Source organism: Anastrepha obliqua, chromosome 4 (assembly GCF_027943255.1).
Source record: "Anastrepha obliqua isolate idAnaObli1 chromosome 4, idAnaObli1_1.0, whole genome shotgun sequence".
Classification (NCBI taxonomy): Eukaryota; Metazoa; Arthropoda; class Insecta; order Diptera; family Tephritidae; genus Anastrepha; species Anastrepha obliqua.
Genome location: NC_072895.1, coordinates 7016425 through 7040467, shown reverse-complemented (window position 1 = coordinate 7040467; position 24043 = coordinate 7016425). Strand labels below are relative to the sequence as shown.

Sequence of the window (24043 nt, the reverse complement as noted above, 5' to 3'; positions counted from 1 at the left end):
TAAATAACTACAGCACTGGGATTTAATCACAAATTTCATAATTTATTTGTGTTTTATTTAATTTTAAACTTTTTTTTGAAAATGTGGTTTATTCTATCTATGTAATGCCAAGTTTCAAACTTTGTGTAAATTTCAAAAAATTTTGAACAAGTTTTCCTCAAAATTTCACACTTTTCAGTCAAAATATTTAGAACAATTGTGAGTATGCAATTTCATAATCCATTATAAGTTCAAATACTAGTAATTAACCTGTACAAGTTTTGCTTGCCAAGATTTCGAAGAATTTCTTATAAATGAAAGGCAAAAATTTACAATTAATTCACTTTGCGAAGCGATTATTAGTAGTGAGTTAATTGGCGCTTTCATTACTAACCACTGACACACAAATCACTTTTACTAGGCAATAAAAACACTTAAGACAAGTATACAAGTAATTATGTCATCATAGCGCAATAAATTCTAAATGCTAAATTTTCCACTCATCTTCAAGTTAAATAAAAATATTGGTAATAAAATTGCCTTCTCACGCCTTTCTGGGGTCTAATTAATTGCTTGCGAATGTCAGATGTCTTTGAGAGAAATTCACAAATCTACAAATGTGAAACTGACACACACACTTACACACATACTTTACTACATGAAGACACACATACACACACGCATACTTTAGTGCATGAAGAGAGACGCACATACATACACGCATACTTTAGTGCATGAAGAGAGACGCACGTACACTCATACGCACATACACACATATATCATACATTTCAACTCTGTCGCTTACCTAACCAATTTCATTTCGGTATTCCCTACTTTGTTTGTTATTCAATTAAAAATAATTAAGAAAGCAATGCCCACGCACACAGACACAGACATGGATGAGCATCTAAACAAATCTACATATCTACATATTCATATGTAAGCATTAAATATTTAATTGTGCTTTCGAAGTTTATAATCGCAATTTTATTATAAAACTCTTTATGAACAATAGCTGCCTCCTAATGGAATAGAACTCAAATTACTAAATACCACTTAGGTTATATGGCCTCGGCGGAAATGGAAAATTTTATACTCGTGCAAGTTTTTTGCTGAACTTTGTTTTGCACAATTAAAAAGTTCTCACTATTACTCACTTCTATTATAATATTTTGTTCAAGTGAATGTAACTCGGTTTCCTTTTTTGTTGTTGTTGTTGATGCACGGTTGTCGGCACTTTGAAATCTCCAAACGGAATGATTTGCGTGCGTGCTCATTAGCTTTATGAATGATTGAAAGTAATGCGAGAAAAACAAATAAATTCGAGTAGGATAATTGTTAAAGATTTAAAAGAATTTTTAATATTGAAAAAAAAAAAAAAAAAATATTAAAAACTGATGCTGGACATATTATATACAGGTGCATATTAGGTAAAATGTTCCCAAAGCTTAACAAGGTGGCGCAAAATTAATCACCATATCGGAAGTTTTATAATTTTTACAAATGGCGTTGTATGCCAATCGAATTGCTCAGTTGGAACTACACAGCTGCAGTATACGAAAAGAGAAGCAATGGAGTGCGTAAAGATTTCCGTCACTCAAAATCATTTTTTTTTTATTTAGTAAAAAAATAAATCGAAAAAAAAAATTCGATATAAGTAGGTACAAAGCAGACAATGCTTCTTGTAGGCCTAAAGCGAATGCGCTGGCGGCTTAGTGGAAAGTCACCACCTAAAAGGTCGCGCAAGTGATTGAATGGTTAATTTAGTACGAGAATCGACTTGGTGATGGCTAAAACTGATGTTACCTGTCATGTTCGACCGACTGTCGTAGTTCCTCCTGTCACTAAGCAGAGGGGACTGTAGGAGTCTGGTTGGACTGATGACGGACCACCTTGTACGGGCAAAACACATCGAAAATGTGGGTATCTCAGGCAGTGCACTCTCCCCAGCATGTGGAGAGGAGGATGAGACGGCGGACCACCGTGTGTCTGTCCTTCGCTCCAATCAGGCGTGAGATTTTTGGCACTGATGTGTTAAGGAGCGACCACCTTTACTCCTTGGCTTTACAAGATCTACTCAGATTTCTTCGGAGATCGAGTAGATTTAAAGAAAATTAAAAAGGGAATCCGAGTGTAGTACAATGGATTTAATTGAGTCTGGGTGCTGCACTTGCTGGTCTGTCTCGACAAAAAACAAAAATTGGTGATAAAGCAGAAGTGCAGATTATCCCAATATTGGATGAAACATTCTTTGCTATTGTTCAACTAAACTCAGTGTAAAGTAAAGATTTCCATCACTCAATATTTTTTTTTTTATTTTGTAAAAAGGTTATTTAAAAACTAAATTGGATGATTAATTATGCGCCACCATGTAGAACAAACATTTAATTATGTAATTTTAAGCTAATTTGAAAATGTTTTGAGTTGAATTTTTTTTTCTTGTTATTTTAATTTTAATTTTAATATTAGTTTTAATTTCGTTGTTTTTTATAAAGGGTTTTCCAATAAGAGGTGTTATTTTGATACTCAAAGAAAAAAGCTATTTTTCAATATAAATGATCGGATGTTTATTTCATTATAAAGAGGAAGGTGTGCCGTTAATAGTGGAAAATATCATCAGGCAAATGACCACCACGACCACGCTTACAGGACAATATCTTTTTCATGAAATTTTCCATAACCGAATTGCAAAGTGGCTGCCCTATGTCCTCGATAGCCTAACGAATTCCACCTTTGAAGTCTTGAATCGACCCTGGACTGTTGGCGTAGACCTTCGTTTTTCACGTGGCCCCAAAGGAAAAAGTCATAAAGTTATTATGGAACCCTACAGTACAATACAACGTGTTAAAATTATCGAGCTTTTCTATTACTGCACAATTAGCCACACAAATTGATTTTTTTAAATAATACTTTGATGTCGGATCAAGCGCCTTTCCATTTAAATGGTTATGACAATAAACAAAACTAGATTGTGGGGCTCTGAAAAACCAAGGACAACACACCAACATCAGTTGCACCGATCTAAATGTACTGTTTGGTGCGGTGTTATGGCCACTAGAGTTATCGGTCCATATTTCTTCGAAAATGAGGATGAAACGCCGGAATCGATTTCAGGAGCTTCTTACAGAACATTGATTGCGGCCAATGGCTGAGCAGTATCCTAATTTGTGGTTTCAACAAGATGGAGCAACTGCGCATACTGCTAGGCAGTAGTCTTTAGTCATTAGTAGGTTTTATTTGGCCCACTCTGTATATTTAAATAACACCTGTTATTGGAAAACCCTTTATTTTAATATATGTAGAATATAAGTTTGTTTTGAAATTACTTTCTGTTAATTAACTTTTTTATTTTTAAATACAATAAACTTTTTTAAATTTTAGCTTGGCCTTTTTTAATATGTATTTTTGATTTTTCATTTTTTAATTAATTTTTCTTTTTGGTTCTCATTGTAAATGATTTTTTTATTTCCATAAATTTATAATTTCTAGCTATATTTTTTTCCTTTTAATTTTAGTAATTTTTTAATATGATTTTTAGTTTTATTTTGGGCTGAATACCTTCGCTTCTCAAGTCATTACTTGTTAATAAGTTAATTCAAAAATAAAAAACTAAATAAAATAAATATCGGAGATCATAAAATTCAGTCGAAATTTTTTTATTTTCCATTTTCTTTTGATATTTTTCACATTTTACTTTTAATTTATTTAATTTTAGTTTCATTTACGCTTTTTTGGGAATATTCAAATTTAATAAATTTTTCTTAAATTTTCTTTTTTATCATTAAACTACAGTAGTTTTTTATTTTAGTTTGGCTTTTTTAGTATTTCTTTTTAATATTTTTATTTTTGTGTTTTAATTTTAAATAATTTTTTGTTTTCTTAAATTTATAATTTTAAATTTGACTTTAAATGTCAAATTTTCTTTTCTATTTTGAAATAATTTAATTTTAATTTTCTTTTTTTTTACTTCATTTTAATTTTAATTTGCCCTTTTTAATATTAGTTTTTTAGTTTCATTTGATCTATTTTTTTGTTTATTTTTGCTTTCAATTTTAAATAATTTTTTATTTCTTTAAATTTACAATTTCAAGCTGGAAATTTTTTAATTTTATTTTAGTTGTATTTTAATATGGTTTTTAAGTTTTTTAAAATTAAAAAAAATTTAATAAATTTAATTATCAAATATTTTTGTTTATCAGGGGTCATAAAATTGAGTAGAAATTTCTTTACTTCCCATTTTGTTTTGTTGTTTTTCACATTTTACTTTCAATTTACTTAATTAAAGTTTTTTAGAAATACTCAAGATGAATTAATTTTTATTACATATTCCTTTTGGTTGTTAAATTTTTTTTTTTTTTTTAATTTTAATTTGGCTTTTTTTAAATTTTATTTTTACATTTAATTAAATTTTCTATTTTTGTTTTCAATTTTTTTTTTGTTTTTACTTTTAATTATTTATATCCTAAAATTTATCATTTTAAGCCATAATTTTTTTCACTCTATTTTTCGTTATATTTTAATATGATTTTTTCTATTGTTTTACCGAATACTTTTGCTGCTAGCGCTACTAAGTCATTATTTGTTAAATAGTTTATTATTATGTAAATATTTTAAAAATAAAAAAATGTAAAAAAAGTAAATATATAAATATTTTTATTTCGCATTTTTTAACATCAAATTGAATAGAAGTCTTTTTTCGCCATGTTTTTCGTACACTTAATTTTTAGTTTTGTTTTGGATTAAGCTTTTTTCGAAATATTCAAATTGAAGTGATTTTTGTCACCTTTTCGTTTTTATTTTTAAATATTTTTATTGTGATTAAAGTTTTTTCTTTTATATTTATTTTATATTTTTAAGTTTTTTAATTTGCTTTTTGCTGTTTTCCGCATTTTTATTTCAATTATTATTGTTTTTTTTTTTTTCAAGTATATCAGGCAACGCCAAATTTAATTAAATTTTTCCTTCCCTTTTTTATTTTAAGTAACTAAATTATTTAAATATTAGTTTAAATTTAATTTATTAAAAATTTTACTTACTAGTTTTGCTTTTAGTTTCTTCAGTAGTCAACCGTTTTGATTTTAGTTTAATATGAATTTTAATAAGTTTATTGTTTTTGTTTAAAATATTACTTTTTTGTTTGTTTAGTAAAAATTTTGGTTTTTTATTATTGTCAGTATTGAACTAGCAGCTGAAGCAGTATCAAGGCGCATTCACTAAAGGTAGTGGCACTAGACCAACAATAATGTTTTGTACGTTTGATTGTCAAAGCAAAGTACTGAGAAACTAGAAAACAAATAATGAATTCGCCTTGTTTCATTCTAAGCTGACAGCCGTATGCACACGGTGAAGGAAAAAACGTCCCAGCTGATTTAAAAATACCACCTTTAATAGATTCCAAACCAAATGGGATGACAATTTGTGTGCCCCCTTGTAGCTAAAAAAAATCAAGTCTTCGTTATATTGAGAAAATGCGTAAGACCGTCAGAAAAAAAAATCTCAAAAATCAACGCGGTTTTTAAGCCACTTGAAACTTGCACCTTATTATACCCAAATTCAATAGCCTACAAAGCCAAGTACCCAAAAAATTTTAAACAACTCTGCTTAAAAACTGTGGAATTTCGATGGAGATATGCAGATTTTTTTCAAATTTCCGCAAAGTTTGAAAGCTGAATGTATATGGTTTTTCTTTGAAATAAACTTTGTTTTCATAAACAAAAAACTATTAAACTATTTTTATCATAACTTGTCAACAAGTCTATATGCTATAATTATGAGACTCACTGTATGTGTGTACATATGCATGCGTATATTAAACTCTTCTTCTTCTACAGGGCAGGTATTTCCCTTTCAGTTTCATTTCACTGTATTATCAACACTTTGCATAAAGCCTATAGGCTTAGCGTCATATAAATTCTATATAAAGTGGTTAATTGGCCATTCTAGGGGCTTATAGTACTTTGCGGTTTAATCTTATAAGATGTATTTCTATTTTTATCTACAAATATGCAGACATTATAAATATTATTCGAGTGTAGTTTGAGTGTCAAAAAAGTGGCAATCTTATCGTAATTCGCTTATGGTCGTCGACTGGCTTGATAATAGTTTATTTGGGTAAGTTTTTTTTCTTTTCAGATAGTTTTTTTGTTTTTGTATTTATAGTTTTTGTTTAGCAGTGGTCAGTGAATTACTTTATTCCAGGGCAGTTAGTCACATGGCTTTTTGTGAATTTTGTTCAAAAGTTGGAAATTTGCTCAGTTATGAACTTTGGATGAATGCCGCTTATAGAAGCGCAGCTGGCGGCGAGAAGTTGCGACCAAACATGAACTTCAACTTGAGGCTTGAATTTGAAAATTCAATTAAACACATGCGATTGTGTGAACTTTGGATAAGTGTATAGGCGAATGCTTGTATGTATTTGTGAAGCTGGCGAAATTCGCATAGAAAAGCAACTAAAACGTGACTCCACCAAATTAACGCATTCCATTAAACCAGCAGCCAGCCAAGCAACAGAGTTGATGACACCGTTGGACAGTTGGCCGCACCGGTAGCGGTCCACACCCATTCACAGGCGTGTGTGTGTGTGTGTGTGAAAATAGCAGAAAATAAGCTAAAAAAGCAATGTAAATAAATAAATTAATTAAGGAAGTCAGCTGAAGATGAACGAACAAGATTTTTGAGAAGTTTGTTGTGATAAATGTTTTGTTGTTTTTTTTTCAAATTAATCATATTAATTGTTGTACACATAAATTTCCTTTTTTAGCAGACATATGAAAGTATTGTATATACAAACATACAATTCGGTTTCTCCATCACCTGCAGCGTAAATGGAAGCAAATATCTTGAATTTGTTAATTGTTGCGGTTGAAATGATTTATGCATTTGTATGTGCCTCTATGTATGTATGTATGTTTATATGTATTGTATTCTAAAACCATGCAAAAAATGTTTGGTTTTTGTGGCGAAATTTTACCAAAATATTTGCATATAAAAAGGCAGTAGAAATCCTTTTTTTCCATCATTTTTTTCTCCCTTCGCATTAAAATTTCCATTCTGTGCCATAAATACAACAACGAAAAGGGGTTAAGTTAGGCTTGAAATGACACATTAAATGTTGTTGTTAATTCAATTTTACGATGACATCAATGGCTGCATGTGAGCGCTGCGTGTGCGCTATATTTATATTCGTAAAGATTCTTTGGATTGTGGAAGAAAAAAATCCTGTTAATCTGCATTTTTTTCAGCGTTCAAAACTCCAGAATAAGAAAATTTGTGTACATGAAAAAAAAGAAAAAAAAATAACAGAAGAGTCTGCATATCGGCTTTTAAATTACTTTTCTTTTTCTTCTTCTTATAGTATGTACTTGGATCTACAGCTGTTTGAGTATTGTAATCGGTCACTTTTATTTATAAACATTTGTACATATTTACATACATTTCTGCGTTCTGTTTTTATTGTTCAAATGTTATTCAGTAATTTTACTCGTAAACACCTTTCTGTCATTTGAACAGGTTAAATTTTTTGTTTTAGTTAACAAAGCTCACTCATGACAACTGCTCTTTCTTTGCACATACTTTTTACACATTCTGGCTGGCGTAGCCGAGTTGGTTAGCTCATGAGTAGCATTCTGTTGACCCCTGATTCAGTTATCGTTGCAAATATGAAACACCAAATGGTAGACATTTTTTCTAAAAATTTGCCTTGATGTGCATTTTTGTCTTCAAAATTGATCCTATAAAAAACATCTGGCGTTCGGTGCAGCATGAAAGAGCCTATCAAACTGAGGACTTAAATTCAATGCCAATTAATTGGCTATAGTACAAACATTTTCCTGTGACATTTTTTTTAATGTAAACAAAATATTTATTTGATTTTATTAAAAACATACTTATTTATAATAAAAACTAAAAAGTGTTAAAAAAATTGAAAAGTTTAAAATGGGTATATTTAGGATTTTTTGACTGAGTTACAGCATTTTTGCGAATTGCTCTGGCTCTTCTTTCACATCGTAGAATAGCTGAGGCGTTGAATAAGTTATTTGCCTAGTTAATTTTTTATAAAGACAATTTCATTATTTATTTGCAGCAAACGAAGCATATTACGCCCACACAAAATTGCTGAAGTCTAAACTGCTAACACGTAAATGTAAGCTCCGCCTGTACCAGCCAATAAAACTGCCGATGCTGTCGTACGGCTGCGAGTACTGGCCAATAACAGAGCAAAGATGGAAGAAGCTGAAGAGTGTTCGAGCGAAAAGTTCTCCGAAGGGTATTTAGCCCACATACGCTGCAATGTTGGAACGTTTCGCATACGCTACAACGAAGAGTTGCTGAACTTATGCTGGGAAGAAAATGTCGTTAAACCCATTAAATCCCACAGGCGCCTATGGTTAGAACACTCTGTGCGCATGGAGGAAAGCCGCTCTCAAAAATCCATTTTAACAACAAACTGTCAGATGAGCTGGGCTCGAGGACGTCTAAGGTTATCCTGGCTTGCCCAAGTCATAGCTGACCTGAAAAAGCTGCGAGTTAGGGACTGAAAGTCTGTGCTATAAACCGTGCAGATTGGAAGGGGATTGTGGACGAAGCTAAAGCTCACCCTGAGCCGTGATCGCTGCTTGATGATGTTGATTTATAAAGGAAAGCTTATTCATCATTTAGCCGTTTTTCGCGCATACTTGTGACTGGTAAACTGAATTATTAGCCAGGTAATTAAGTTCGAACTCACATAAGAAATTTGTCTTTGAGCTGAAGTCTGTGCTACTTGTGCTATACGTACTGTAGTTAGGTAATTTCTCATTTACTTTCCGTATAATAAATAAATGAAAATTAAATAAATTTGCTTTTAAGCCACTTGGAAGAAACTTTCAGGATTTTGGTGGTGGCGAAATATTTCTATTTATTTCTCTAAATTTTACTTATGATCCGATTTTTTTTTGTCAGCACAACTAGACCACTAGAGCACTTAGACACAATTCAGTCCATTGTACATTGGCCAAAGAAGTTGGCCTCAGAGCCCATCCTAGCTAAGGAGTCAGACGTCTCGTTACCCACGACGCGGGACCCATGTTAGCATTAGGCTATTATGTCTACCGACATAGTTCAGCCTGGAGTTACACGGCTCGACTACCCTTGATGTGGTTAGGGGGCTGTCTAAGGCCATGAGCGCAGCTTGGCTGTTGCTGCAGACACATATATATCTGCCTCTCCATCTGTTTTACACAACAAAGTTTATCGCTTCTTGAACAGCATACACCTCTTCTTGAAGCAGAGATACGTGCATTCCAAGAGCAAAGTGTAGTTTTGTCCCGCTGGATTCCACGTAGACACCAGAGCCAGAACCGTGCTCAGTTCTGGAGCCGAGAACAGTGTTTGCCAGGCTCATTTTCCGAGTTTGACTACAATTAAACCCCTGTGGAAGCATCCTGTATCTCTTTTCAAGTACGACTATTGATGGCATGAAGTCAAGGGGCATGGAGATGGATCGTTGGATCGATGTCCATGCCTTCTCTGTTTTCCAATGCCGTACAGGGCCGTACCAGTTCCCATTGTGTTTCAGCCAGCAGTGTGGACATACTTCATATCAGATTGAGCCGTAGCGAAGCATGAGAGGTGTGCTAGTCCAATTGTAAATAACTATCAGTATATTACCAAATAAGACACTAGCTATCACTGCTTTGAATTTGCTAGAATGGGTAACAGCTCCTGATGCCCAATTGGATAAAAGTAATAGATCGGAAAACCATCAACATGGGGTTACTAAACTTATTCACGCGGTACCGACCGCAGTCCTCCAGCGAGTCATTTAAAATTGGTGTTAACGGACGGCCGAATTACGGCGCAGTTGCGGCCAACATTTGAAAGGGATTATCTTTAAAACTCTCTGACATGCAAGCGAAGGCGGACAAACTAGTCGCGCTGTCACGCACTGTCAGACTGGAGGTCAACATCATCAAGACCAAGACCATGAGAGTTAACCATAATAACGCAAGGCAGATATTGGTTGACGGATGCCCGGTGGAATTCGTCGAAAGCTTCTGCTACCTCGGCTGCATTATCACGGCAGATGGTGGAGCAGATGAAGATGTCAGCTGTAGGTATGGGAGAGTTCGCAAATCTCCACACCCACTAAACAACGAATATTCGGCTCATGCGTGAAGTCCGTATTGTTGTATGGAAGCGAAACATGACTGGTCTCTAACACCATCACACAGAGGCTACAATACTTTATCAACAAATGTCTCCACATCATTTGCAGAATATTCTGGTCAAGCACCATCAGTAACGACGCACTGTGGAGTTTAACGAACGAGGAATCCATTCTTAGGCAAATGAAACGCAGAAAATGGCAATGGATAGGTCACACACTGAACCCGCAAGGCAGCAGAGGTCGCGGTCGATCAAAAACACATGGAGAAGGTCGATGTTGCGCGAACTAGCAGATGCCGACATCTCATGGGACGGTGGAAAAATAACAGCACAGAACCGTGTATAATGAAAGAGTCTTGTCGAGGCCCTATGCTCCCGAGAGGAGTGAACAAGGAAAAAAAATCTTTAAAAAATAAATATCAGGAATGGTTCTGCACAAAAATAATAAATATTGCCTAATCAGTTTGAACTTTCGTTGTTTTATTTCAATTTAAAATGCGATACTTCTAAATTGATCAGCCTTTATAATTTGGTGGGCTATTGTCGAATTTCAGTTGAGGGAAGAAAAAGAAAATAAGATATAACAACTCGTACTTGGACAAACAAGCACCCTTTAGCCGATGAAATAACTCCAATTTGTAAGGATTCGCCTTGGTTTTATGTTATTAACTTTCCAAACAATTTTAGCAAGGTATACAAATGACTCCTCCGAAGTACGAGGGGTGCCTTTTATATTTCGGGATTTGGCAACCCTGGTGTTGCAATCTGGCAACTGACAGCTGTATCGCAAAGTTTGACATTTTTTGGCTTTTACGTACTCAGAACGTTTTGAAATACCAGCGCTATTTGTGTTGTTTACAGTAACTTTAAAGATTCATCTCGGTTCAAAAATGGAATTAAATCGTGAACATTTTCGTGCGATTATTTTTTACAACTTTCGACGTGGATTAACTCAGCAACATTGCATGGATGAACTTAATTCATTTTTTGGCGATGAAGCTCCATCAAGGACCAGTGTTTATCGATGGTATGGTGAATTCAATCCTGGTCGTAGTTCACTCCAAGACGAATTTCGTGAAGGTCGTCCAAAATCAGTTGTTGTTCCGAAAACCATTGATGCTGTGCGCGAACTGATATTGCAAGATCGTCATGTGACCTATCGTGAGATTGAGACAATCTTAGGCATTAGTGGGACCAGCATACATTCAATATTGCAGCATACTGTCAAAAAAATTTGTTCGCGTTGGATCCCACACAATTTGTCAATCGCTCAAAAAAAGGCTCGTGCCGATTGGTCGAAGGAAACGTCTATGACATCGTGACGGGATTTACGCGTATGAGCCCGAAAGTAAACAGCAGTCGACTGTATGGGTGTTTCAAGATGAGCCAAATCCAACAAAAGTTGTTCGCGCACGAAGCACTTCCAAGCAATTGGACGCCTGTTTTTTCGAAAAAACTGGACATGTCGCAACCGTACCACTAGAACAACGCAGAATAGTAAATTCTGAGTGGTACACAACCATTTGTTTGCCAGTTGTCTTCCAAGAAATTAGGAAAACCAATCGCCAAAGACGGATCACTCTTCACCAGGACAATGCGAGCTCTCACACATCGGCTCAAACAACTGCATTTTTGAACACCCAAAACATCGAATTAATGGGTCATCCACCGTATAGTCCTGACTCCTTTTTATTCCCGTACGTAAAAAACAAACTGAGAGGTGAACGTTTTTCGACACCTGAAGAAGCGGTTGCGGCATTCAGAATGCATGTTTTGTAGGTACCTCATTCAGAGTGGTAAAAGTGCTTCGACAATTGGTTCAAACGCATGCAAAAGTGTATAGATCTTCATGGAGAATATTTTGAAAAACAATAAAGTGATTTTCGATGATTAAAATTTGTTTTTGTCCTCTAATCCCGACTTATAAAAGGCACCCCTCGTAACAGGGTAAGATAACATCACTTGAGATAATAAAAAGAAACCATCTGCATTTATCAACTGTTTCGAATGTTTTTCTCTAATTGCTTCAATTTGTTATCTGCGCTGAATTCGCATTTGTTCAAAGCAAATATAAAATTTAACAAAATATCCAACAAGTGTTTTCAAGTGGTCAACTGCTGGTAAAGGGGTTTCCCAACAGTCATTCAACACTTTTTATAATTTTATTTTTTTTATGTAAAATTCACTTACCACGTTTCTCCTCCATTTTTGCTAAGTCTGTATTGGTTTAAAGTGGTGCTTTTATAATCGATTGAAAAAATGCTTTCGCAATGTGAAATGTGTTCGCAAAAAATATGTTTTTGTTGCGCTGATTTTTTTTTAGTTTTGTTTTTTTAATTTGGTGCTGTTTAGTAAAAAGCACAATAGCACTTGTCTGCAATTAAAGCGTTGCAAAATCGCAATCAAATGTCCAATGTGGGCTGAAACGTGGCGCGTAGTTGGTTTTCTTCACAAAATTCACTCAAAAAGTGTTCGTCTGCAAGTGGCTGTGTGCTGGCAATCAATGAAATGAAACGAAACGAAAGTCACAATTAATTCACCGCTTCAATGTGCGCGCTTGCCTGTGTGTGCGTGTTTATGCGTGTTTATGCGCGTGCAAGTGCAAGTGGGCGCAACAAAATTAAAATCAAAAGTTTGAATTTGGCAAAAAGTAAAGAGAAGGCACTTATTTTTATTGCGATTTCAATTGGCAAACTGTTTTTCGCTTTCAAACACTAAACTATTGTCTATTCAGCAGCAATTGCAGCCAACCATTTCTTCTTTATCGCCAGTTTTTTGCTTGTTTTGTTTTCTTTTCACTGCCAAATAAAGGAGCCCAAAAAGCGTGTGTTTAGAAAACGAAAGTGCGGTCCAGCTGCACCAAATGCTCGTGGGTGAATTGGTGAAGTTTTCGGTTTTGTTTTTCACCTTACTTCGATTAACAACTGAATGTCTTTGATGCTCCACAAACACACAATTTCTAATGAAATAAAAGTGCACGTAGAAAGTTTTTTCTAATTACTTTAAAATAAAAATAATGAAATGTCACTAGCAAAAAAAAGTTGCTTTTCTCTATGTTGAATTGATTAAAAATTCAATGGCGCGAAATTAGTTGATTAATTTACAATTTTTTTGATAAAACCTTCTAAGCTGCTGATAACCATGTGAAGTTGTTGCTGCCACTCGATTTGATTTCAACAAATTTCGTGTGTAAATATTTGAACAGTTTAATCACTTCTTTAAAGGCACTTTGAGTTAGTTAGTATGTGTAATTTCAACAAATTGACTATTTTATTAGATTTTTGTTTGTTGTTTTGAATTTCTTTAATTTGTAATTTTGTTGCGGTTGTTTCTTTGATTGCGCGTTGCTACCACGTTCGGTGTTCGAGCGTAAATAAACACAGTCTGCAGTTGACTTCAGTTGATATAGTAGTTGGAAGCGCAAAAACGGCGCGCGCACACATCACCAGCAACATCAACACCAACAACAACAAACAACCAAAGCAACCAAACAACCAGCACCAGCACCAACACGAACGCCAGCCTCAGTCGCAGTCGCAGCTGCGGTCGTAGTCAATCAAGCCGGGCAAGTTAACGCGGCCTCTGAGTTAAAGCAGGCAGGCATGGCAATCAGCCAACTCGGCGGCCGTTAGCAGTCGTGTTAGCAGCGGCAGTAACAGAGCATAAGCAGTTAGCAGGCGAGCAGAGCTCAGCGGCTTCACGCAGCAGCTTCATGTTGACGGCGACTTGTCGTCGTTTGGCGCTGTTTACCTTTTTGTCGTTGGTTACTTAAAAGGCCGGTTAACTGTGTGTTATTTTAATAACAACTGCGAGAGTTTTGTTATTTCCAACTTCTAAAAGGCTTGCATGTAACTGCAGATCAATAATGCTGATGGTAGCGCATTCGCTTTTGACGTCCTACAGAATGGAGCATCTGGTTTTTTGAGCTGCTAATTTTTTCTAAGATTTATCTAAAATACTCGCCTTTTCTCTCGGCACAGGCCCCTTCTAAAACGGTCAGTGATGTAGTACGATGCTATTAAAACTGACAGATGTTCACAATAGTCTAAATGTCTAGTCTAAAAATAAATCAACTGATTTACCGATTCGCCTTGCTACAGTTTGCAAACTATTTGAGTGCATAGTCAAAGTTGTGTCTCAGACTAATGCAGCTGCTCTTGGGGTATTCGAGAGAATGGTGTTTCGGAAAATGTTCGGTGGTCTTCGTGTTGGCGATAACTACTACCGGCGAATGACCCATGAGCTGTATGGGCTCTACAACAATGGGGACATAGTGAAGCGCATTTATATTTAGCGCTTGCGCTGGCTGGGCCACTTTGAGCGTATAGATGCAGAAGCTCCAGTGAAGAAGCTGTTCGGATGGCAAGTTAGAGGACAATGATGTAGGGTAAGACCACGCCTCCGATGGAAGGACCAAGTCGAGGGAGTCCTATCATCGCTTGGGGTAACAAATTGAAGAAGGTGCGCGCAAGATAGAGACGCCTGGCGAGACTTATTGAGTCGGCTTTAACCCGGTAACGGGTTGTGATCTTTGATCAGGCCATATAAATAAGAAAACAAGTAAGTATAAATATACTGTGCCGTTAAAAATTTGTTTTTTCCTAATCAACATGGATTTGTTGCGGGCAGATCTACGTCAACGAATTTCGCTGCCTTTATGAAAGATTGTTTGGATACCTGGGATTTTGCGATTTTCAAGTGGATTTTTCTAAGGCTTTTGACAGGTTATCCACCCAATATTAATAACTAAACTTGATGGTTTCGTCTTTTGACTAGGACTTTTCTTTTTATTGTAAGACTTTTTTTTATCTTTCGATGAAGACTTTTATTTTAATAAAAAACAATAATTATATAAATAAGTTAATCAGTTATATATTCGCCGTTGCTGTTTGCAACCACTTCAAACCTCTCGACAAAGTTGTTGATGCCGTTCCGCCACAAATCGCCTGGTCTGGTGTCAAAGAAGTTGTTGAGCCAGTTTGTAATGACCCTTCGGATGGTTTGACGGAGAACGGAAAAGATGGTATTCGGTCGGTGCAAGGTCCGAAGAATACGGCGGACCTGTCATTCGAGCTCTTTGCGTGCGGCTTTCACGACTTGTGCAACAAGGGGCCTGGCGTTGCCGTGAGGGAGTATGGTTTGATCATGTCGATCAGGTCTCGTGAGGCAACCAGGTTCCCAATTTTTATGTACGTTCCATTGAATGAATCGTTTTATGATCGCAGTTAATTTTCTCCGCCAATTCATTACTGGTTTGGCGACCCTTGCCCTTCAAAAGTGATTTGAGGTGTTGTTCATCGAATTCACAAGGCCTTCCGCTACGGTACGTGTCATCGACGTCAAAGTAACCATTTTTGAACTTTGCAAACCATTTCCGTGCTGTAGACTCGCCTATGACACCTTCTCTATATACGTCGTAAATTTCCCGTGCTTTTGACCTCGATGAAAAGCAAAGAAGAGCAGGTGTCGAAAATGTTGATTTTTGCCTCTTGGGCATTCCATTTCCAAGCATCAATACTAAAAAAAAGCAAAAATTAAATAACTCAAAAATACAAATAACATAGTTTTGTAGAGCATAAAGAGTTCTATCGAATGAATACTTACCCTTTGCCAAACAACAAAAAAAAAGCTTTGTAAAATAAAAGAAAATATAAAACGCTGTGAATTTATTCTTCAGCTCAATAAATAAATATAAAATGATGTTGGGAAAATTTTTGAAAAAAAAAACTTAATAATGTTAAGATTTATTTAAGGTACTCTATGATGTTAGATTTTTTAAATTCGGTTAATTTAAAAATTTTTATGTTTTTTTTATACATTGTTTTCGTTTTTAATTTTTTTGAAAGAAAATGTAATTTAAAAATGTCTTTGGTATAAAAAAGAACACGCGCCTTAAATTTTTTCTTTCTTTACTAGCTGAGGCTATGCTCAGTAGTCTCTCTATGCCTCATAATGAGTTCCAATATCTTTTCGAGTTATATTCAAATACGCTACGTGAAAAACCTTCTGAAGTAGAAACATTGTTGACTTTATTTTACTTCTAAAACGGGTAGAAAAAATTACTAATTATTCTTTCAAATTAATTGTGTTCAAAATGTGCTGTTTCCGAAATAAAGCATTTATACGAAGAAGCCAAACATCGAAACATTTTTGAAACGCATTTTCTGGAATCACATCCAGCTTATTCTCTTTTATGAGTGATTTTTTTGACTGAAAAAGATTGCCCCGAAGTAGTAATGTGAGTACTGAAAAGAGAAAAAAGTTGCGATTTTTCGATGATATTTCTTGAGGTTTTGGCCAAAGATTCATTTTCAATGATAGATAAGTTGAGTTTTTTCAAAAAGTTTGGACTTTTTCCATGTACTTTCTTCTTCAAATGTCGAATAATGCCTGAATAATATTCTTTATTTAGCAGTTGACTTTTAACAATCCCTATAAATGGCATTTTTAAACCTATAATTCCAAGTAATTTAGATCGCCAAATGAATTACGTTAAAGTGAAGTTCATTTTTGACAGAATGTGCCAATTCTCTCAACGCCTTCGTTTAAGAGTAAAACAAAAGATGTTCGTAAAGTAAAAAAGTTAGTTAGTAACTAGCGCTTCCCAGTTGGATTCTGGATGAATTACCACTCTAACCAACCAACGAACGCAACAAGTTGGGAGTTTTGCCAAAGAATGCGGACCCAGTCCCTCTAAGAGGAAACGTTTTTCTTTGGTTTGGTGTTTTATGACAAAGATATTGGGCTTGTTGTTGAACTACTCTCAATTGTCTCAAAATCAACTACGAAGAAAAAGTGAAACTTCCATTAACGCCTTGAAAGCTTTCGTTTTATTTGTTTGTGATTTTGTTTGCCGTTTTTACCAATGAATACATTTTTTCTATAATAATTTGACGACGAGGTAGTTTCCTGCTGAAGAAGAATTCAATAAGAAGAGACTTAAACGAAAAACACCAATTGCCTTTTTTGATGTAAGAATAAGAAGTATATTTATGTACTATCCAAATTATCACAGTAAATATTTTAAAAATGAGTTACATATTCCAAAATGATCTTGAAGAGCAATGATCTTATAGTGTCACTTAACTCTCCAAATATCTGTAAAACAAATTACTTTTTGTCATATAGACAGGTATACCTACTATTTTTTGGTAGCAATAAAAAAAAAATAAAATAATAATAGAAGTACAATTTAGTCTTACAACACAACACGTGGGCTGAAATGTCACGGGCCTAACAAAGAAAACATTTTTTTTGTTCAAAATTAGCTTTATTTCTATCAAAAACTACGCAATCATTCTAGCGCCGCTCTAACATTAAAAAAAAAAAAGAATTATCGTTTGCCTCAAAATATGCCTCAATTTCAGCGATAATATCTGCATTGGAGCGAAATTTCTTAACGGCGAGCATTTTTTAGGTTTGCGAACATTCAGTAGTCCCTGGGAGCTAAATCTGGCGAATGCGGTGGATGTGGGAGCAATTCTTTGTTTTTTGTTTTTTTGGTCAACAGTAAGCAAACGCGGCACCCACTTTCAACATAACTTTCTCATAGTCAAATGCTCAAGCATTAGAAAGCCAACACGCCCTTTTGATATCTTTACGATGTCAGCTAACTCACGCAACTACAGTTTTCGATCATTCAAAACGATTTTGTGGATTTTTTTGGTGTTTTCTGGTGTTACCGCCTCATTTGGACGTCCTCTGCGTTGTGCAGCTACGGTGTCTCTACGACCACGTTTGAAGTCAGCTGACCATCGTTTTACTGTTGTTTTTGACGGAGTGGAGTCCCCATAACAAGCCATCGCTTCGCTCGAACGGTATTTTCTCCCATCAAGAAGCAGTGAAAAATTAAAATACGAAATTATTTCTGATCCATTGTTTTGAAAATAACAAAAGTAGCGATGCTCTTAGCATAATAACCCACAAACTAATAGGTGGAATATCATGAAATTTCAACAGCTGTCTTTTTAAGATTAATAATAACCGAAAAATAGGTGAATGCAATAGAACTAGTGCAATCTATGTTTTAGTCCCGGATTTTTCACCCGATGTGTTACTCTAATATCGTATTTAAAGCTACAGTATTAAAGAGTTAGGCAATATTACTACTACAAAATATAACTTTTTTCAAAATAATCAAGTGGAATATGGTAATGAAATAATATCTGGCATAATTCATTTTTAAATCTTACCTCTGACTATTTTTTAAAGGGGCGTTTGGGCAAAACTTACCTTGACAACTAGACTTAATTTTCATAATTTAAGTGGATTATGGAAATTTGCCATGGCAACAATGGCGAAAAGTAACAGTTAATATCTATTGTGAATAAATGAAACTTTGAAAGAGAAGAACAAGAAAGACTGAAAGCAATCGTGCAGCAATAAAATTCTGGAACAATATGAAGAGCACAACAGGAGTAATCATTTTATAGCATTTTTATTTTTATGTTTAAAAATGCATTTTGCAGAAGAAACGTTCAACCTGAACGGAGAGAAACGAGTAGGCGATCGTAACCAAATGAGAAGAACGCGAAAATGAGATTTTATAGATGGAATGCTAGTTGCACTAACACGTTTGAAATTTCATTAATCATTTTGATTTGCGAAGCAGTTTGAGAAATACTAATTTACAATTTTTTTAAATAAGAAAATATTATTTCTCTCCAATATACAAATGAGCTGCTCACTAATCCAAGTAAGAACCGTCTGTCTCACTACAATTTTTATCATCCATATCAGGAAAATAAAAAAAAAAATACACAAATAAGTTTGAATCAAAATTAATCATCAAATTTGGTTTTTGAATAACTTTTTTAGTAAATAACTCTCCACTGCTTGTCGGTTTGTATGCTGCAGCTGTCTAGTTCAAATTTTGTATTATTACAGTTGCGTTACAAAAACGAACTTTTTTCTGTCCTATGAACCAAATATACTCTATCGGAAAGGGGAGAAAAAATAAAAATAACGTGTATCGGCGATTTTCATGTACACGTCAGAATTTTTTTTATGTATAAAATATAGAGCTCGTAGTCCGCCTGTGTGAAAAACTTTGGATACATTTTTAACCCTTTTTCCGTGATCCAATCGCGCTGAATTTCTGCAGGCAGACTCGTGGAAATGTTTTTATTATGTAAAATTTAAAAAAAAAAGTTTATCAATTCTCAGATTTTCTTGAATTTTTTTTTCCAAAAAAAAATTTTTTTTCTAAATTTTCGGCATAACTTGAAGGGACTCCAAATTTTTAAACAACTTATTAACCTTTAATTTATTGTTTCATACAACACACTCTGTGCCGTTTGTGTGTTTGTTAGAGTTCCGGAAGTTCCGATCATCTGACAGTTGCGCTACTAGGAGACGTATACTTTGGCAATTGTTTTAAGTTCTGTTGCGCGAAAACGTCTTTCTGTATATTTCATCTTACGAAAAATGCAGTGCCCGACTCGAAATAACTTTTGTTACGTTTGTGGTTTATTCGCATCGATTAAACATTTTAAAAATATTACGAAAACAGTGGTTAATTCGTTTCAGAAAATATTCAAGACTGCTTATGTTCCTTACTGGTATACTGTGGTATACTCCGGAAGTCGTGTGCGACTATTGCTATAGAAATTTATGCAAGTTTACTGATGGAAGGTCAACAATAAAGTATTCTGTACCAATAATTTCGCTACCACGTACGGAGCACTGCAGTGAACTGTGCTACTTTTGCGTAACTTTTACTCAAACTTAAGGGTACCAATACTTTCTCCGCAACAAAATTCGCTAGAATCGGTTATTCCAGCGGTTCTGTACTCACCAGAAGAACGTATAGAGGCTTCAATGGAGATTTTTGATGATGTTCCCGAATTAAGGGATGGAGAACCAACAGTAGCACCAACAATGCTATCAACATTTCTTGCATCGATTGCGAGATGCAGGGAACCAGAAGTATCGGAATTTGTACCAACACCCAGTGAACTTGGGACTGCAGTGCCGCATTTAGTAACGCAAGCCGACTTCAATGACCTTGTACGAGAAGGAAATTTGTCAAAGAGAACAACCGAACTCTTTGCATCACGCTTTAAGCAGTGAGTATAGTGGCGGCTGATTTTAAATGATTTTTAATGTAACAATTTTTAATTTTAATATAATAAAAATAATAAAAAATTCGGGGTTTCATATCTCTATTGTAATGCGGAGTGAAATACTTTTCTTTTGATACCCACATCGGCATATCTCATGCAATTTTTTTTTTAATTTCGAACAGGTGGCAACCCTGTGAAACATTGTCAGTGGCAACACCTAAGTGAAAAGTCTAGAAATGTGATACGGTATCTGTGTGCCCAATTTCATTCAAATCCGTTAAGCTAATCCTGAGATCGTGTGGCTATACAGATATGCATACAAGAATTGCTCGTTTAAAGTTATAAAATAAAAAAATAAAAAAAATTGAGACGTGTACATGAAAATCGTGTATTTTTATTTTTTATCCCCTTTCCGAAAAAGTATATTTGGTTCATAGGACAGAATGTGTGTAACGCGGTGTTATAAATCTTTTCATAAATAAACGTCGAAGGCATTTGTGGATAGAGTTGCACACAATTCACATTTTTGCTTATCTAATGGTGTTTTATTTTCTACCCTAAATGTCACCTCTTATTCACCCCCTTTTTATTTTATGTTCATTTCTCGCCAACCCTTACAGAATTCTCGATAACTATAGATAAAATGCGCATTTAAAATTAAAGAAATAATTGAATAAAAATTTGCAAAAAATTCCAAATTTGCCCTATCAGCACTTGACAAAGACGTTGGAAGCCCTGTAATGCTGCTAATAATGCTAAAACAAAAAAACAAAGAAAATGTGCGTACTATTCTGTCTGTGCCTTTTACATGGGTCTCAAAGCTGTTGAAACATATCAAATAAAATGTATTCAGGGGAGCGCCTATTTTCGGTTCCTTTTAAATATTTCATTTGTATGCTTGAAATTAGGCAGCACTTAAAAAATGATGCGTTAAATTTCAGCAGGTTAGAGCAGCATATTTATGGTGTAAAAGCAACATTATGGCATAGTATAGAAAACACTTTAAATAAACTTCCCAACACAGTGTTCGCGTCTGCGCCGGGACGTTACGTTAACATCGGACGCTTGCCTCCTCTGTTGGCTCTAGCATTGACGCTAGTGCTGGCTCTGCTGCTAGCGCTGCTGCTAGCGTTTTTGTCACTGCTGCTTCTGATTGCTGTCATTGCTTTATACATATAAACATATAAACCGCATATATTGTCATTTTACTTTCAACTTGGCCATAATATTTACAATAACCTCAATGGCGTTGCTACTTTCATGACGGAAAATGCTTTATTTTGGTTCCTCGCAAAAAGAAATGAGGTGTGTTGTGGTGTGGAGATATATAAGTACATATATGTATATGTTGTATGTACGAATCGCTTTCCATTACCATTTTCCTTTGTCAATAGTTTACAATGTATGGGTGTGTGCATGTTTTTTTTCTTTTATGTGAATCAATGATGTCAGCTGAGTTCGAGAGCTGCTCATTCCATCTTTAATGTATTGTATTTATATATGCATTGTATGCATGTATGCGTGTATGTAGTAGTGCAAAACCAGAAAAGACAAAACAAATAAAATGTCTGAGTGTGGAGAATGGACAAACCCGGTTGTGCGGCAGCTAAGTCACGTGCTTTTGCTATTACAGTTTTATGTGCAATTTTTGTGGCCCATCGTTGGTTATCTGAGGTGAGTGAAGAAAATTGCAACAAGTTTTTTGTGTGGTTTTTTTCTAATTGTAAAGTAGCTTTCATAATTTAATTTTTGATAAATTAAATGAGATATAAATAATGGAGGCAATTATATTAAGATTATTAAATCATTGATTTCAGATAGTTCAGTTTAAGTTATTGTTACTTGAGTGTACTTCTCGACTAAGTGCAATATAGCTATTTCTTCGGATAGCCAAGCCATAAGATTCTATTATAATAACTTTTAGGCTGGTGGAACAAAGCAGAAATGGCTTCGCCGTCTTGACTGTAAGCCATAAAGTTACCTTAATCTGGGTCCTCGGACATCGAAGCATTGAAGGAAACGAAAAAGCGGACGAACTGGTAAGAGGGAGATCTGTCATGAATAACATTTGTGCAGAATCGGTATTCACATCAATGGGTACAATCAAGAATGCAATTTCCATAAAATACCTAGGAATCGGGATTGTAGATGGAGGGACCAGACGAAATGCAAAATTAGCAGAATGTTACGGTCTACGTACAACCGCAAAGAAACGTGAATACTGACAAATATGAAATGAAGGGATGCTTGCAGACTCTCGAATGATAACTGGCTGCTGATCTATCAAGTCGGGGAAGAACAAGCCAAAATGGGCATCCCTCGCAACACAGACTGCCACAATTGCAGACCGGAGAAAAGGAAACCCTTGTTACCGTAGGGGTGCCACCGTAGGTTTCACCCTTGCAGACACCTACTTGAGCCAGAGCCGCCTCCTAGGCACGTCAGGAGACAGCTTCTAAACTAAGCCGACGAGATCCAGGACAAAACTGACAGAAATTTATTGGACCAGACAGTATTTAGACAGTCAATAAACGACATTCACCGGGAGACCGTCACCACCTTCTTAAGCTCCCGTCCTGTCAATGCCGTAATCGGAGACCAACCGCCACCTTTTGCAGATGAAGAGCTCCAGATTCCCCATGAGACACGTGTAACACTGGCACAACTACATTCTGGATACTGTAGCAGGTTAAACTCCTACCTATCCAGATTTGACCCCGATATACTGAATATATGACCTGCATGTGAAGCCACCCCGCACGACACTAACCACCTTTTCAAACTCACACATCTAACGAAGACGACCGGTGATTGTAGGGTATCACTGACGTGGCTTCTATTACTGTTAAAACAAGAACAACAACAAAAACCCTTTTCTATTTCTTTTCTGTAAGCCCTGCCTTATGAAAAGAGAGAATGTGAACCCTTAGTAAGCCACTATTCGAGAGCCTCGAATAACTGTGTGGCTTAAGCTAGCTACAAACAGGGTACAATTCCCAGGTATTGCGCCATCTGATTATCACCTGTTCCGATCGATGAGAGTTTCGGAGTGGACTTTCCACATCTTTTCGAGATATAGGGTTAAAATACGTGAAAAATACCGCGCAATCTGTTTACTAATGTGCGTAGCACTGCGAATCTATTAACGGTGGTGTTGGTAAATCAGCTGATTTGTTTTTTTTTTTCTTTCGCCGTGTCTATGTGGCTGTCAGCTCATTATTTATCTTCTACTTTGCCAGTACTTTTCTTTGGCAATCAAAAGTAAAAAATATTGTTGTTGGTCTCTTTCTACCACCTTTAATGAATGCGCCTTGAAACAAATACTACTTTTGCCGATTTCTGCCGATTTTTTTTTAGCATATTTTCTTCTAAAAAATTTTAAGCCCAAAAATTTGTAGAAATATATATCAGAAAGATTAAATAGAATTAAGATAATTTACTTTAAAAACCCGTTAACCAAATTTTCAGCATTGAATATACATGCATACATATCTCAAAATAATTGATTGTTTTTAATTGGCTTTTATTCTACTCAAGCCTAAAAATGAATAAATTTTATAAAAATATAAGACCATGCCCAAATTTGCTTTGATCACTTGAAATGGAATCGCCCACCTATAAAAATTAAATTTAAGTAAAGGCCCACAAAAGTATTTTTCAAAAATCTTATCTTGTTGGAATAGGTTTGACCCCTGCCTATTGCAGTTAATATCTTTACTTTCGCTTTCGAGCTGCACAGTTTTATAGTTAAGAAATTCCTCTTCTTCATAATTCTTCGTATACTTTACGTATGGTATTTTGAGGCAATCCGGAAAATATTTCTTGTTTTTGTTTTATATTGTATTATAATATTT

General features: G+C 35.1%; 1 protein-coding gene across 2 annotated transcripts in view; it reads right to left on the bottom strand.

The window, feature by feature from the left end:
* Nucleotides 1-13507, bottom strand: part of LOC129243916 (aquaporin) — a 117750-nt gene extending 104243 nt beyond the window's left edge. The window contains exons 1-2 of one of the 2 annotated variants that reach the window (XM_054881367.1): nucleotides 13247-13507; nucleotides 12316-12618 (exon numbers count right to left, since the gene is read on the bottom strand). In XM_054881367.1, the coding sequence (XP_054737342.1) occupies nucleotides 12316-12331 (16 nt within the window). In that variant the 5' untranslated portion in view covers nucleotides 12332-12618; nucleotides 13247-13507. Of the gene's footprint in view, nucleotides 1-12315 lie in introns of both variants that reach the window. The other variant, XM_054881366.1, reaches the window with a different exon arrangement.
* Between the last annotated feature and the right edge of the window lie 10536 nt (nucleotides 13508-24043).